Raw genomic sequence first — 17,392 nt, forward strand, 5'->3', positions numbered from 1 at the left:
CCAGAGTCCCTCCTGCCAGGGGGAAGCCAGCCCCTTGCCCAGTCTGATCTGGTCACCTCACTCCAGGCTCCAGCCCAGCTATGACTCAGAGAGATGCCTCACTGCTCCCAGTCTACCTGGCAATAAGCCATCTCCAAAGGAAGAAGCCAATGCTCTAAAAGTACTGTCGTCCTAATCATTACGTAAGACTGGATGGATAGAAAATGGCCATAGCATTTTTGCCTAATGTTCCTTTCTAACTGGCTAATGTCCAGTTCTCTGTTACTGAATCATCCCAACGGATGGCCATCCATGTTTTCCAGACCTATCATTTCCCATCCCAGCTGACCTTTCAACTTACCTCCCACATTCACATAAACATCACGAGGCACTGTTTCACATCCCTGTAGTCTCTGACTTCTCCCCTTCCTGCCCACTTGTCCCCTCCCACTTAAGTGATCCACCCTGGGGTAGGGGTATGTAATCCAAATCCTGTTTCCAATGGGTGTCTCAGTTTATAACCTCCTTTCTTACAAACTTAGTGGGGCCTCTTGCCCATAAAAAGGGGACTAGATGTCCCATTTTTCCCAGCAGTCTTGGTTTATGCCCACTGACCTGCTTAATTAATACTGGTGCCCATTTCACGTTAAAAGTGACCCAGTTCGGGGTTATAATTTAGATGGTTCCCCAAACCTTAACTCCCATCCTTCTATCACTTCATCCCTGACCATCTTTTACATGAGACAAATCTCTACCTAATTTCTTAGCAGGAATAATGCGAACAGGAATAATAATAAACAGAACGCGTCTGTTTACCACAGGTGATGTGAGTGGACTTATTAAATGGAGCGCATTTTTCCCTGTGCGTGTCACAATCTAAATCACCTCTCTTGCATAAACTAAGGAACAGAAACTGAGTAAATCAAAGAACCGGTGATGGCCAATGTTCTTCCTAGGCCTCAAATTTTAAGAATTTATGCAAAAATTCATAAAACTGGGCTCAATCCAAGGTAGCAAAAAATTTTTCCTCTCTAGAAATTCCTGGCTACCAAAGTTCCAGAAATTGCTTTCTCATTCCCTAACGTCTCATTCTCTCCATTATGTAACGGGGGAGTTGGGGCTTCGGGCCGAATTTCTTTTTAAAGATGGTTTTTACAGTCAATGAGCAACGTCAGGGAATGATGACACCGGGAGGTGGCATCAGCCGGTGCAAGCGTTTAAGCGAATCCCAACACGCCTTTCAGGGAGACTCAGACGCCCGGGAGCCCTTAGCAGGTCCGCACCTCCGGGAGTAAACCCCCGCCGCCCACCCGCGGCGCACGGGAGCGCGCCTGAGACCGCGTGGTCATTGGTGCACGCGCCGCCCCCTTCCCCGCCCCCTGCCGTCGTCCTGGGCGGTGCGCTTCGCCAGCCTCCGAGCCAGTCGCTGACAGCCGCGGCGCGGAGAGCTTCTCCTGTGCTACCGAGGCAGGTAAACAGACCGGTCGCCTGGTCGACTCCCAGCGCGGGGAGGGGACGGGGGTCCGGAGCACCGGCGTGCGGCGGGGGGGGGGGGGGGGGGGGGCGCCGCGGAGCCCGGGAGCGAGAACCCGGGGCTTTGGGGGGCGGGGGCAGACCTTGACCGTGAGGAGAAGGGGGCTTCCCTGCGGGCGCGGGGCGCGTCCGGCCTGCCCCAGGGTGCTCGTGGGTTTTCGGGTGACGAAAACGCCTGGTTTCGCTTTCCTGGTTGGGGCTGGGGGCGGCGGACGCGGAGGCGGCCGGCCTGGCCCCGTGGAGAGGGATGACGATATGCTACGGTGTCTAGTCCTGCCCCGAGCGTGTTCGCGGCCCGAGGGGCCGAAAGTCCGGCGAGGTGGTGGCGATCACCTCGCGCAAACGCGCCCGGGGAACCCAAGAAGGCCCGCCAGCGGCTCCGGGCAGAGCCGCCGGGGGGTCGCGGGGCTCCGGGCTGCTCGCCGTTTGGCCGTCCTACCCGCCGGCAGGCAGAGGCCGGGGACGCCCGTCGCCGGGCCCGGCCCCACCCGACGCCCCAGGGTGCGCGGAGTGGGGGTGGGGAGCGGGCGCCAGCCCGGAGCCAGGGCCTCGGCGGGAGGGGAGTCCGGGCGCCTGGGGGCCCCCTTCGCCGGCGAGGTCCCCCCGAGAGGCGGCCTCACCAGTCCAGCCCTCGGTAGAGCGTGGGCCGAGCGGGTGGGCGTGGGCGGGGCCCTCGGCGGGGTGGGGCCTGGGGTGGCCCGGCTCTCCGGTCTCGAGGCCTGGTGTGCCAGGTGGCCGGGGACACACGGCTCCTGCCTTGATCGTGACTATCGTCATGGTTGCGTATTTTTCTTCCATTCAGAGCATCACAGTGTAATAAACACTTCCCCACATGCTGAACATCTGAGATGTTTCCCTTTTCCTGGCGAAAAAACTCCAGGTGGAATAGGATTAAGGTGTTTACAAATCAAATTACCAAAAAAATGGAAACAGAAAATTGAATAAAAAGGTCAGACCTCTGGAAAAATGAAGAACTCTCTCAGACTTCAAGGAGAAAGCGAAAAATCACCAATAGGGAACAGTTTAACTTCCATGACCACCGGGGAGCTCTTAAAAAGAACCAGCTGGAAAGGGAAGGAAAACAGAGGGCTAGGGGGTGTTTTGTATCTGACACGGTTTTCATATTTGTGAGAGGAAAATGTCAAGATTATCATAGAAAAATGGCGAAATGATGAGCGATTTACACAATAAAATGCAAATTAAAGGAAGTCTGGATTATCACATCTATTAAATGAACAAAACCAAAAACGGTAATAGTTACAGTAACCCCTAGAAGAAAGTTGCCATGAGGGGGCCCCTAGCTGGCTCAGTCTGTACATCATGTGACTCTTGATCTTGGGGTTGTGAGTTGGAACCCCACCTTGGGTATATAGAGATTACTTAAAAATAAAAAAAAGAAAGAAAGAAAACTGCCATGAAACTTGAATATTCAGTTTTCCGAAGGTGTGGTGGGGCTTTGGAGTTAGAAAGATGGCCCTGCTACCGACTTCCTGACTTTGGAGGGTCACCTAATATCATAATCCTCCTCTAGTCCATTCATAAAATAGAAGAAATGATAGAGGAAATGATACCTGCATCGGAGTTTGTTGCCAAGATTAATTTTTGTGAAACTTATGTGAAATTTATGTGATATACCTTTATTCTTTTCCTAGTCACACCCCTCTGGGTGTCCTGAATTATTGCAGACTTTTTGTAAAACTATCTGGCAGTGCTTCCATTAAGAAGTTAAAATGGTGACCCAGAAACCCTATTGCTGGGAATTTACCTGCAATGGAAGAAACAAGCAAACAAAAGAAAAAAAGCCAGATGCAGGCACATATTGGTGCAGAATGATCTAAAATTAGAACCAACTGGGAAACAACAGCAAGGCAGTAGCTCAGAAAATCATGGCACATTAACTGGAAGGAGCATTATGTAACCATCAAAAGTCATGATTTTGGAGCCTCTGATATATGGGGGAAACTGACAAGTCAAAATGCAGGTTTCAAAACTACTCAAATGTGAATGCATATGTGGAAAATCTGAAAGTAAAAGCACCAAAAAATGGACATTTTAATAGAAGTTAGAGGTGATTTTAATGTTCTTTTTTGTTAGTATTTGCTTTTACTAAATAATACAGTTTTTAAATGGGTCACATATGTCTCAATATATAAAATGATACAGACCCACAGCTTTCTGTGTGTGAAGGAGGGAAAGCTGTGTCCTGTTTGCTGCTTTTTATTTTTATTTTTTTAATGTTTATTTACTTTTGAGAGAGAGAGAAAGAGTGCGAGTGGGGGAAGGGCAGAGAGAGAGGGAGACACAGAATCCAGAGCCGACTCCAGGCTCTGAGCTGTCAGCCCAGAGCCGGATGTGGTGCTCGAACTCTCTAACCACGAGATCATGACCTGAGCTGAAGGCGGACGCTTAACTGACTAAGCCACCCGGGCGCCCCTGTTTGCTACTTTTTAAAATGATCTCATTCTTTTTTTTTCAAATATTGTCTCATTTTTTTTTTCTTGAGTAGATTTATTAGTTTAGTAATATATATATTAGGTTTTTCTTTTAAGGAATCAGTTCTTAGATTTATTTATCAATTCTAGTTTTTTCTTTTTTGTTGTTTTTAAGGACTCCCCGAATATATTTGAAAACTGAATAACTTTAGCCAAGCCGAAGCAGCCGGTCTTCTCGGAGGCACAATCCCAACTCAGCTGAGCCACGACAGACGTATGTACCCTGTGGAATCTCTTTGGTCTTCTGAAGGTTGAAAGTGTCCAACTGTCATAGAAAATAAGGGTCTGGATGGGGTGCCTGGGTGGCTCAGTTGGTTGGGCGTCTAACTTCAGCTCAGGTCATGATCTCACGGTCTGTGAGTTCGAGCCCCGCATCGGGCTCTGTGCTGACAGCTCAGAGCCCGGAGCCTGCTTCCGATTCTGTATCTCGCTCTCTCTGACCCGTGCCCTGCTCACACTCTGTCTCTCAAAAATGAATAAAGATTTAAAAAAAAAAAAAATTCCATTCTCCCTTTCAGATCTTACTTTCTCTTCTAAGGCACCTGTAGCAGCTGTGAACTGCTTTGTATTAAACATTCAGATTGCCCCTGCATCTCACCCAGTGACTGTGCTGCACTGGAAAATAATCCTCAGCGAATAGTGTGGGTAGCAGGACTTACAGTTGGGAGCATTTTATTTTTTTCCGGTTTGTTAATCCTTTTTCTTCAGCTGTGTTGTACTTAATGCTGTTAAACTGTGTGTGTGATCACTGCCAGGGAAGCGTGCCTCTTCACGAAAAGCATTATAAATGTGGTTCAGCGTTGTGCTCCTGAGGACCTAGCTCTGAAGCCTGGTTGGGAGTGCAGTTCCCTGGGTAGCTTCTATAAATCCCCAAATCCCATTGCTAGACACTCACAGGCTCCGGGCCTGGGATAGGCACCTGAAGTGTTGCTTTTTAAAAGCGCTTCAGGCAGTTCTGGTGATAGACCGGGTTGGGGTTCCTGTTCAGTCCAGGCCTGGGCCTCAGGTACCCATGAAACCCCACATCCCAAAGTGTTTTTGCAAAATCTTGTTGAGTTTGCGTCAGATTCTTTAAGGGGCAGTGACCTCAAAAAGATGAAAATAGGACGAGGTTCTACTTTGCCCTGGTAAGATGAGGAATTTCCCCGGGGACTTTGGGGGTGGGGGAAGCTGTTTGGTGCCACTTCCCAATTTAGCCAGTTAAGTTTTAAGTTATAACACGTTCTAAGTATTAGAAGTTTGGCCCCTGGCACATGACCATTAGGCTAGTTCCTACCAGCTCTGACTCTCGTATCCCTGTATATAAATGGGGTAATTCATGGATCTTTTACATGCCTTCTCTCGAGTTCCATTGCTTTGCCATGTGCTCATGCACCAAGGCCACATGCTCTTTTTATTTTAATGCTTGTTTATTTGTTTGTTTACTTATTTATTTATTTTGAGAGTGGGCAGAGGGACAGAGAGGGAGAAAGAGAATCCCAAGCAGGCTCCATGCGGTCAGCAAAAAGCCCAGCATGGGGCTCGATCGCACAAACCTTGAGATCATGACCTGACCTGAACTGAAATCAAGAGTCAGACACTTAACCCGACTGAGCCACCCAGGCACCACCCCCAACCCCACCCCACCCCCAACCCCGCCTTTTTAAAAATAAGAATGGAGGTTGATTTTTTTTTTTTTTTTACATTTTATTTATTTTTGATAGAGACAGAGCACAAGTGGGAGAGGGGCAGAGAGAGACGGAGACACAGAATCCGAAGTAGGTTCCAGGCTCTGAGCTGTCAGTACAGAGCCCGACGCAGGGCTCAAACTCACAAACCGAGAGATAGTGACCTGAGCTGAAGTCGGACGCTTAACCAACTGAGCCACCCAGGCGCCCCTGGTGGTTGATTTTAATTGAAAACTTTCAGTATCTGCGGAGAATCTTACAGTTTTATTTCTTTAACCTATTAATAGATTTACTGATTTTGAGCCATCTTCACATTCCTAAAATAATCCTTATTGGTCACAGTGTATTCTTCTTTTACTAACTGCCAAAATCAGTTTGGCGGTATTTTCTGCTGGATTTTGGATATTGGTGGAGGCTGGGTGACTAAGGGTGTGAGCCCTACCCTGGAAGTGCTGGGGTTTCAGTCTCGGCCCTTTATCAGCCCTTGGCTCTAGACGCTGTTGCTCAGGTAAAGACACTCTAACCGTTCTCTCTGCTGGGCTCCAGGTTCTTAAAACAGTTGCCTAAATTGAACATCTCATAGATGTTGCCAAGTTAACATGTCCAAACCACAGCTCTCGGTTTCTCTCCAAGCAGGACTCCCCACCAGTTTTGCCCATTTCACTAGATGACATCACCCACCAAGCTAAATATCTTACTCACCATTGTGTCTCCAGCAACTAACACAATGCTGGGACCTTAGAAGGCACTGAAATATTTGTTAAACGAGGGGTGCCTGGGTAGCCCAGTCGGATTAAGTGTTCACCTCTTGATTTCGGCTCAGGTCATGATCTCACGGTTGGTGAGATTGAGCCCCATGTTGGGATTCTCTGATTCTCTCTTCCCCTCCCCCCCCCCCCCCCCCCCCCCCCGGTCTCTCTCTGCCCTTCCCCCGATCTCTCTCTTTCCCTCTCTCCCTCTCTCCCTCCATCTCGCTCTCAAAATAAATAAACTTAAAAAAATATTTGTTAAACGAATCAATGAGTTGTTGTATTGTAAATATTACATTATATTATATAATTTTTCACAACTTTTTCTTTCATTTCTCTTATGGTTAGTGGTTTGTTTGAAATTTCTATTTATTTAAAAACTGGCCCATACTAGTTATTCCGTAAATGTTTGTTGGCTGAATTAATTCTAAAGTCAGTATTTGTAATTTTTTTTTTAAGTTTTTTTTTTTTCAACGTTTATTTATTTTTGGGACAGAGAGAGACAGAGCATGAACGGGGGAGGGGCAGAGAGAGAGGGAGACACAGAATCGGAAACAGGCTCCAGGCTCCGAGCCATCAGCCCAGAGCCTGACGCGGGGCTCGAACTCAACGGACCGTGAGATCGTGACCTGGCTGAAGTCGGACGCTTAACCGACTGCGCCACCCAGGCGCCCCCAGTATTTGTAATTTATATTTTAACAGAAAGGCAGTCCATCCCACAGATTTTAATTCATGGAACACAGCTACACATAGAAGGCTGTTACTCTTTTGAAGCCTTCCCTTTTTTTTTTTAATTTTTTTTTCAATGTTTATTTATTTTTGAGAGACAGAGAGGGAGAGAGAACTTGAGTAGGGAGGGGCAGAGAGAGAGGGAGACACAGAATCCAAATCAGCTTCAGGCTCTGAGCTGTCAGCATGAAGCCCAGTGCGGGGCTGCAACCCACAAACCGCGAGATCATGAACTGAGCCAAAGTCAGACGCTTAACCGATTGAGCCACGCAGGTGCCCCTAAAGGCTTCCTTTTCTAAGGTTACTTTGCCTTTCCCATTCCCCATGTGGCTCTGTGTAGTGATGTGTGCTTCTGTTTGTATTACGTTTTCAAGTCATTCGATTTTATTTAGAAATTCCTTGGGGCACCTGAGTGGTTCAGTTGGTTGAGCATCTGACTCAAGCAGTGATCTCACTGTTCAGAAGTTCGAGCCTTGCTTCCAGTGAGCCCCGCTCCTCTCTCTTTCTCGTTCTCCCTCCCTTCTTTCCTCCCAGTTTCTCTCTCTCTGCTCCTCATGGGACTGTCCCTTATAGGATTCTCTGTCTCTCTCCCTCTCTGTCCCTTGTTCACTTGCGCCATCTCTCTCCCTCTCTGCCCCTCATGGGACTGTCTGTCATCGGATTCTCTGTCTCTCTTCCTCTCTCTCTCTTCCTCTCTCTCTTTCTCTCTCTCTGCCCCTTGCTCACTTGCGCCCTCTCTATCAAAAGAAGGAAGGAAGGAAGGAAGGAAGGAAGGAAGGAAGGAAGGAAGGAAGGAAAGAAAAAAAAAAGAAAAAACCTTATTTTTCTGGGTTTTATTTATTAAGTTCTAGTTTCATCTCTTATTTCTTTATAACTATGATGTATTTTGAAATTTTCTGTTTTCTTCTTTTTTGAGTTGAATAATCATTTAATTTATTTTCATTCTTTCTGTTCAGTTAAACCACCCACACCTTTGACAGTCACATGGGTTCCTTTATTCCCACATCTCTGCCTTCTTGGCATCATCCAGCTCTCTTGTGGTTTTGGTTTGGTTTGGTAATTTTTTTCTTTTCGGCTAGAGTGTCAAGTGTTAAGTGACTTTTTTTTTTTTGGTCCCATTTTATCTGATTCTTAATGATTTTGAATATCTTTTCATGCCCTTTTGGCTTTCCCTCTTTTATAAATGATCAGTTTTTATATCTTGTGGCCCTGTTGTCTGTTGGAATTACTGTCTCTTACTGCTTTGCAAGGATTCCTTGTCAGTTCTAGAAATGTTCTAGACTCTGTTGGTCTTAAATACTAAAAATATTTTTTTTTACCATTATGTACTCCTTCTCTTAATTTTGCCTGTAGTGTTCTTCATAGCATTAAACAAGAATCCTTAACTTTCGTGTCATAAGATTCTTATCTTGGTATGTGCTTTTTGTTTAAAAAGTCCTTCCTTGGGGCACCTGGGTGGCTCAGTCAGTTGGGTGTCTGACTCTGGTTTTGCTCTCACGGTTCATGAGTTCGAGCCCCATGTCAGGTTCTGTGCTGACAGCTCAGAACCTGGAGCTGCTTAAGATTCTGTGTTTCCTTCTGCCTCCGCCCCTCCCCTGCTCATGCTTTGTTTCTGTCTCTTTCTTTTTTTCTTTTTTTTTTTCAATATATGAAATTTATTGTCAAATTGGTTTCCATACAACACCCAGTGCTCATCCCAAAAGGTGCCCTCCTCAATACCCATCACCCACCCTCCCCTCCCTCCCACCCCCCACGTCTCTGTCTCTTTCTAAAATAAAATTTAAAAAAATGAAAAGTCCTTTCCCTACTCCTCCTCCAGGTCACATACACCTGTATTTTCTTCTTCTTTTATTTTTTTTTTAAGTTTATTTATTTTGAGAGAGAGAGAGCAAGTAGGGGAGGAGCAGAGAGAGAGAGAGAGAGAGAGAGAGAGAGAGAGAATCCCAAGCAGGCTTCCCGCACTTGAACTCACGGACTGCGAGATCATGACCTGAGCCAAAGTCCTACACTTAACCGATTGAGCCACCCAGGCACCCCTGTGTCGTCTTCTAATGACCTACTTTTACCTTTCACAGCTGGGTCTGTATTCCATCTAGAGTCTGCTCTTGCATGTGGCGTTAGGGATCCAGTTTTATTTTTTCTTCGGTTTCCCAGAAGCACCCGCTAAACAACCTTCCTTTCTCCAACGATTTGTGGTACCTGCTTTATTGTATATCAAGTCCCTGCTAAAATATGTATTCAAGGGTTTATCTTCTATTCGTGTTGGTCTGTTGGTTTGTTCCTAGACTTCTACTGTGCGGTCTCTACTGCTATGGCTCTGTAGTAGGATTTATATCTGATGCAGTAGATTCCTCTCTGTTCCTTTTTAAGGTGGAGTTTGCTATTCATGGACATTCCTTCACCTTGTAAGCTTATTGAACTCCTCAAAAAATCCAGGTAGACTTTTGATTGTCATTTGGTTGAAATTATAGGTTCACTGGGGGGGGGGGGGGGAGGTCATTGACAGATATCTTTCTAATACTGAGTCATCCCAGTCAAAGCCATGAGTACCTTTCCATTTTTACAGATCATCGTCAGTGTTCTTTATTGGAGTTAAAAAATTGTTTCCCCGGTGTTATTTTTTCTCAGTTAAATCCGTTCCTGGAAATTTTACAGTTTGGTTTTGCTACTGTGATTTTTTTTTTTTTCTAGTCGATTCCTGTTGGTGTAGAGAAATGCTGTTGATTTTTCTAGGCCGGTCTTGTATCCCACAGCCTTGCTGAACTCTAGAACTGGGTCTCGTGTCATTTCTGATGAGTCTGTTGGGTTTTCTGTTGTGTGATCACCTTAACTGCAAATAACGCCAGCTGGCTCTGTCCTTGCATTTCTTGCCCTGGCTACTTCTTTGTCTCTGCATGTGGCATTGAACGGGACCTTCAGTACTGTGATGATGGATGTCCTTGTCTTATTTTTGATCTCGGACAGGAGTGCCTTCAGAGGCTATCCACTAAGTGTGTTTACTGGTTTTGTTATATAACGTTTATCAGGTTAGGGGAGTTTCCTCCTATTCCTAGTCTGCTAAGGGTATTTTTTTAAAGTGATAAAGAGCTGTTGACCTTTGACATACTTAATGTCTTGAAATGTACCAGAGGATTGGGCTACAACCTGACCGTTCACAGAGAGTATCTTATAGGAATAGTATCCTAGCACAGCCAGGGACTCAGAATCCCAATCTCCATCCCCAACGATTTTAGTAACCGGCACTGTAATCATGGCTATTGTCACCTGACTTCTCTGAATCTTGGTAGCCTAATTTGTAGAGTGAGAGGTTTGCATTAAATAATAGAAGATCTTCCCAATTTTATCGCAAACAGAAAGAAACTCTCCAAGGTCTTCTGTAAGTTTTGAGTCCCACTTACCTTTAGAAATGGTTCTATACTTCAAACTGTAGCTGTTATTTTTAATAACTTTTCATAACTAAATGTTGCTTTTGTTGTTCTCAACTGATCCTCATCTCCAAATGGTCTTGTCCTCAGATATTCTGTGATTAGCCTAGTTTATCCAGTATTTGGCTTTAATAAAGTACTGGGCAGCAATGCGTGCCATGGCACACACAGCTTGGTGAGAATGTTGCTAAAGCCAAGCCCCTCATTTACCTCCCCCGAGACCTGCCCCACACTTCTGTGTTCTGTCCATGCAGTTGTCCAGTCCACAAGCCTGGGTGCCACTTTGACTCTTCCAGGCTTCCATCCTCTACAACAAACACCAAGTCCTCCAGAAGCTGCCTTCTAATGCACACCATCCATGGAAGGAGACCATCTCCTTCCCTGTCAAGGCCGCCATCTTTTACCTCAATCACTGCAGTAGCCTTGAAACTAGTTTCCCTGTGTCCACACACACACACACACACACACACAGTCCCCAGTCCATTCTCCACAATGTTCTTTCTCAGGGAGAACCCAGAACTCAACACTGGTTCCTTAGTACTTTCAGGATCAAGTCCAGACTACTTAATATGCCTTATAATTAGGCTGCCTGTGTTAACATACTGGGACACTCTTGAGAATGAAAGGGGCGCTCTTAATATTAGCACCAGGAACAACGGGTGTAGACTGTCCCAGGGCAGTGGGGGTGTCTGCTCAGCTTGCTGGTGAGGCCCTTTCCTGCCTGACCCCGCCTGCCTCTCTGCTGCACATGAAGGCCCCACTTCGATGAAGCCACCTGCAGCCCCCAGTCCTGCTGACACTCTCACTGCCCGTCTCCACTCTGAATGCTCTGTGCCCCCTTCCACGTCCCGTGCCCAGCCTCCTGAGGACCGAGTCCCTCTCTGTGCCGCCTTTACTATGTGGTGTCACCGTCTGCTCACATACCTGCACGCGCTTATAGAGCTGGGACTCTTACAGCCTTGGGCAGGGCATGTTCAAAGCCAGTCTCGGTGTTACTTCCCTTGCTACCTGCTTTTCCACCTGCCTCAACCATATCAGGTAACATCGCCATCCAGCCGGAGTCCAGATGGCACGTGAGGTCAACCTTTAGATAAGTGGATTGTAGTTGTTAGACAGCCGGCCATTGCAGGAAAGAGTGTTGTGAGAATTCATAAATATGGTTCACTCTTGTAACAATTTGATTTTTAGTTTGGTTATTTCTTATGCTTTATAACAGATATGTTCACACTCCTCCATTCACCCAGCATTTATTGTGTAAGCCAGGCACTGTGTTTACGCACCTGGGGCCCAGCTGTGAACAAAACAAAACTCCCGCCCTGGGGTGGCCTGCACTCCCGTGGAGACGGTGAACAGGAAGCAAATAATAAATCATAGATGTCAAGTAAGCATCCCTGCTCTGGAGAAAAATGAAGCAGGAGGGGCGCCTGGGCGGCTCAGTCCTTTGAGGGTCTGACATTTGATTTCGGCTCAGGTCATGATCTCGTGGTCATGAGACTGAGTCCTACATCAAGCTCTGTGATGAGCATGGCACCTGCTTGGGATTCTGTCTCTTTCTCTCTCTCTTTCTTTCTCTCTTCCTCCCCCTTGTCCCTCCCCCCCCCAAAAAAATGAAGCAGGATAAGCGGATACGATGCAGGGTGCTGGCTTAGGTAGAGTGGCATGGGCAGCCCTGCAGAGGTGACATTAGAGCAAACTTGAGCCACATGAGTAACTGTGGAGGGAGAACCTTCCAGTCCTGGGAGCAGCAGGTGCAAAAGGCCCTGAGATGGGAAAGTGCTTATTAAGTCTGGGGAGCAGGAGGAGGCCAGAGAGGCAAGGCCATGTGGGGCCCCACCGGCATGGTCAGGACTTGGGGTCTTACCCTGGGCATGAAGGAGTGCCACTTGGGGGGAAGGGAAGAGGCATGGTGTGAGCTACATATTAAAAGGTTGTGTGAGCCCTGGGCTGCTGAGTAGAGAACACACAGTGGGGGCCTGAGGAAAGCAGGGAGGCTGGTTGGAGGCTGTTGAAAGAGCCCGTCCAGGAGCAGTAGATGCTTCACTCAGGATACTAAGTAGTGTCGGGAAATGTGAGTGGTTTTGGGATTTAGCATTTATTTTCAGTATAGAGCTGATAAGATTTGCTGGTAGAATCATCGTGTCCTGTGAGAAAGAGGAAATTCAAGAATAACTCCACGGTGTTGGCTGGGTTCGGCTCATTGGGGTGAACAAAGTAGTTGTTGACATAAAACTCCATTAAATTGGGAAATGTTGACTGGGGCGACACTCCCCTAGTTCAGTTCCCTGCAGTGTGTGAGCAGAAGTGTGGGCAGCACGGAGGCCGAGAGCTGGAGCCTGTGTGCAAGTGAAGAATACCCCAGGGGAGCAGGCTTGTAGAAGGCTGGGCACCAGGGACTCGTGCTGAGGGTGCCAGAAGGCCAGCTGACGTGTCCCAGGACCCTGCCCCTCTAACCCTACCCAGAAGAGCCTCCAAAAATCCTGACTGGCATGATCTGAGCAGTTGAACTTGGCTTATAACTTTCAGATATATTTTTATTCACTAATGGCCACCGAGATTTTCAGTAATGATAGTAGAAGCATAAACAAGATGTGAATTCATTTACTTACTGCATCGTCCTCCTTCCCCTGCATGTGTGTGTGTCTTTGATCTCTGCGCTTGGAACGGAGCACCCAGGGGAAATAAGGTATTTAATCGGAAGGGAGGTTTTTAGTTTGATGAACGTGCATTCTGTAGAGGGTCATTAATCATTATCCAGGATACTTGGCTGGTTTAGTCCTAAACTGTGCTGGTCATTGTATGTGAGACCGGTTTCTTTTGTACCAACAATTAGAAAATAAGTCACTCATAAGCCATTAAATGCCGAACTAAAACTTACTCGGTGACTGAGTATCCGCAAATTTTGTGGACACGGCCATTTTTGACCTGCTTTGAGCTGCCCTTTTTATAGAAGAAAAGATGAATTGACAAGCAGGCTTGCAAGATCGTGCATGTTTCCCGTTTCCAAAAACTGTTGTATTGAGAATTACTTTGAGGAGATTCTTGCCGGCACTTACACGTTGTGAGGGTATGAATTCCTTCACGCACAAACACCTATCGTGGGCCTGCTCTGCCAGGTGCCACCCCAGGTCCCGAGGAGAGAGCAACAAACAGGACTCGCTCCCTGCTGACATTCATTCCCGCAGATGAAAGAAGACATGAACCAGCAGTTTTCAAAGTCATTTAATTACTGCAAACTCAACTGGCAGGGGGGGGGGGGGGGGCTTCCTAGCTCACAAGACTTCCATAGGGGCCACACCAAGTTCCCAGAAGGTTCCAGAAGGGGCCACGCCAGGATCCTCGTAGCAGTCCACACAGCAGCCAGGGACTTGCCTCCACTCCCAGCCCCTACAAGTAACTCCTTGGGTGCAAGGGAATGAGGCCCGTATTGGTGGGTGAAGAGTTCCCCTTCACGTAGAAGCCCCAGACCTTGCAGGATCTGGCGTCCCTCGTGACGGCCCCAAAGGGGCACTGCTTCCAGGGTTCCCACAAGGACATGCCTGGTTACAGCAATCACCCCTCTAGGGATGCTCAAAGCTATGGCAGACCCACCAGACGCACTTTATCAATCGGGTTATTTTTACCATAAGCAACATTGCTAACATTCCATCGTTATCAGGTTTCCAGGAAACAGCCAGAAATGATCTGAAGGACAAATTTGTCCTTAGAGAAGGACAAAGCTGTGTTAACGCTTTATTTGACATTACTTTTGTCATAAGTGCCACAGAGGAGAGGTAGGAGTGGAGAGCCTTTGTGACCGACATGCAGACGCTCTCACTCGAGCGTTCATTCATTACGCAGCAAGCGCCGAGTGGTTCCAACATGAACGTAAGATGCTGACGCCCTTCTCATTTTGCAGATACATCGTCATGGTGAAAGGCCACATAGGCGGCTGGATCCTGGTTCTGTTTGTGGCCACATGGAGTGACGTGGGCCTCTGCAAGAAGCGGCCGAAGCCTGGTGGAGGATGGAACACTGGGGGGAGCCGGTACCCAGGGCAGGGCAGTCCTGGAGGCAACCGTTACCCACCCCAGGGCGGTGGCGGCTGGGGTCAGCCCCACGCCGGCGGCGGCTGGGGTCAGCCCCACGCCGGCGGAGGCTGGGGTCAGCCCCACGCCGGCGGTGGCTGGGGACAGCCCCACGCCGGCGGCGGCTGGGGTCAAGGTGGCGGCACCCACAGTCAGTGGGGCAAACCCAGTAAGCCGAAAACCAACATGAAGCACATGGCAGGAGCCGCGGCAGCCGGGGCGGTAGTGGGGGGCCTCGGCGGCTACATGCTGGGGAGTGCCATGAGCCGGCCCCTCATTCATTTTGGCAACGACTACGAGGACCGTTACTACCGTGAAAACATGTACCGCTACCCCAACCAAGTGTACTACAGGCCAGTGGATCAGTACAGCAACCAGAACAACTTTGTGCACGACTGCGTCAACATCACGGTCAGGCAGCACACGGTCACCACCACCACCAAGGGGGAGAACTTCACGGAGACCGACATGAAGATAATGGAGCGCGTGGTGGAGCAGATGTGCGTCACCCAGTACCAGAAAGAGTCCGAGGCCTACTACCAAAGAGGGGCGAGCGCCATCCTCTTCTCCCCGCCTCCCGTGATTCTCCTCCTCTCCCTCCTCATCCTCCTGATCGGGGGTTGAGGGCAGCCTTGCCGTCTTCCCCATCTTCTTCATCTTTTACGGGTTGGGGGAGGGGGTGTCTACCTACAGCCCTGTAGTGATGGTGTCTCATTCCTGCTTCTCTATCGCCCATAGGCTAATACCCTTGGCACCGATGGCCCCGGGAAATGTAGAGCAGACCCAGGATGCTATTTATTCGAGCCCCGAGGGATTGAGTCCTTCATGGGCCAGTGCTAGTGCTGGGCTGGGAATAACAACAACAAATAATCATTGGTTGATCTAGGGCTCCTTTTTTTGTCTAGTGCAGCAGATTGAGGCGAAATCGATTCTCAAAACAGCCTTCAAGTCCCTTCGCCTGAATACCTCCGGCTACTTCCCCAGCTAGAGCTCAGCAAACTAATGCCCCATCTTAGCCGTGATTTCACGGCAACGTGGGACATTTTCCTCACCCGTTTTTTAGAGAACCTGACTACATTTCCCCGTTCAGAGAGCATTTCTGCCAAATTTGAGTATCATGGCCACATGATACTCATTCAAAAAACAAAACTAGAGATCCTTAGCTCCTGGGCCCAGGCTCAGCGCGCCAGAGCACGTGCCCTGTGTCTGCACAGAGCTGGGACAGAGTCTTGCATTTTGCAGTGTGGGCTACACAGCAGCTATCGTGTCAAGAGGCACTAGACCTCGGCAGACGAGGTTTTCACAGGGAACACGCGTAACCAACAACACAAAAAGACTAAAAAATAGCCCAACACTTGGTGCCCTTGGAGGCGAGCTCCCGGCTTGGACGTTTAAAGCACCTACTCGTGGCATTCCTTTCTTATACAACCTAAACTGTAGAGAAGTAGGGCAGTAAAAAATTGCACCACTTTCTGGGCACTGAGAGCAAATCCTTGGTCATTTACCTGGGAACCAGAACCATTTTGACATAGACGAAGGTGCAGCGTGAAAATACCGTTCTCCCAGAGCATTACACAATGAAGAAAATGATTAGTAGACAAAAGAAGTGCTCGCATTTCTCCATTGCTGTCTCCTAACTGTCGAAAGCCAGAATTGTGTCAAGTCCTGGTTTGGCCATCCCAAAAAATACCTTAGGTGGCAGATGACAGAAACATCCATTCAGAATGGAAAAAAAGAATTCTGTTACTGTTATTTAAGGTAAAATTATTGTCTGGGTCATTCATTATTGTCACCTAGCTGATAAATTACCGTCCTGCAATGTTACTGGCTTGCACTGTGCAGGTATTTGATGTAAAAAAAAAAAATATATTATTATATGTATATATATTGTGTATGACCAACATAGAAATTTGGGTTAGAGGAGTTAACATCTATCTGATCTATCGTACCACCTGTTTTTGTAAGGTACTAAATACTTAATACGTAGAAAACCCTTTTGCGTGGTCCTCAGGCTTACATGTGCACTGAATAGTTTTGTATAAAGATCCATGGTGGATCTTTGAAATATGCATGTACTTTATATTTTCTATATTTGTAACTTTGCATGCACTTGTATAAAAAATTGTATAAATGTTCTATATCTGGACCAGAATTAAACAGGAGCTAAGTGAGCGTGTTGTGGTGTTGGCAGTGATGTTCTCCACTGTGCCCTGTGTTGGCAGGGCCATTGTGGGGGTGAACTGGAACAAAGCAGCTCGTGCAGTCCCCACGCCCCTGTGGTGACCGGTGTCCCCTGCACCCGCTCGCGATCCTGCCCTCAGCTGTGCTCCGGGCACGCATGCCAGCTGCTCCCGGCTACCTTTTCATTTTTTCTGCAAATGTCTTGAGTGTCCCTGGCACTGGGTAGATGCCAAAGGCACTATTGCAACGGAGGAAGACAGTCCTGGCACTCTGGAAGCTGCTTTTCTGTCCTGGATTTTGAAATAGAGGATTTTCTTGACTAAATTGGAACTGAACAGGCTCTCAGGTACCAACTTGATTGCCCCTCCCCCCCATACACACACCCCTCTCACCCCCAGTCTCAGCTCATAAAATCTCCCAGACCCTGGGAGCCCCAGGGGCAGTCCCTCCCTTTGGGCTGAAATTTGACACCTCAGGTCCACAAAGGCCACTCATTTGTCACAGTGCTTCAAGTCCCATACTCGTTTCCTGCGCTCCTCACAACTGTAAGGCACCCCCCCCCCTCCGCCCCGT

At 47.9% G+C, this 17,392-nt stretch overlaps 1 protein-coding gene across 1 annotated transcript; it reads left to right on the forward strand.

Moving 5' to 3' along the window:
• The first annotated feature begins 4,064 nt into the window (after nt 1-4,064).
• Nucleotides 4,065-16,810, forward strand: PRNP (prion protein). Its single transcript, XM_027069624.2, has 2 exons — nt 4,065-4,218; nt 14,470-16,810. Exon 2 carries the CDS (start codon nt 14,480-14,482, stop codon nt 15,260-15,262), a length of 783 nt encoding a protein of 260 aa, XP_026925425.1. The 5' UTR covers nt 4,065-4,218; nt 14,470-14,479; the 3' UTR covers nt 15,263-16,810.
• The last annotated feature ends 582 nt before the right edge of the window (nt 16,811-17,392 follow it).

The sequence above is a fragment of the Acinonyx jubatus genome, chromosome A3, assembly GCF_027475565.1.
Source record: "Acinonyx jubatus isolate Ajub_Pintada_27869175 chromosome A3, VMU_Ajub_asm_v1.0, whole genome shotgun sequence".
Classification (NCBI taxonomy): domain Eukaryota; kingdom Metazoa; phylum Chordata; class Mammalia; order Carnivora; family Felidae; genus Acinonyx; species Acinonyx jubatus.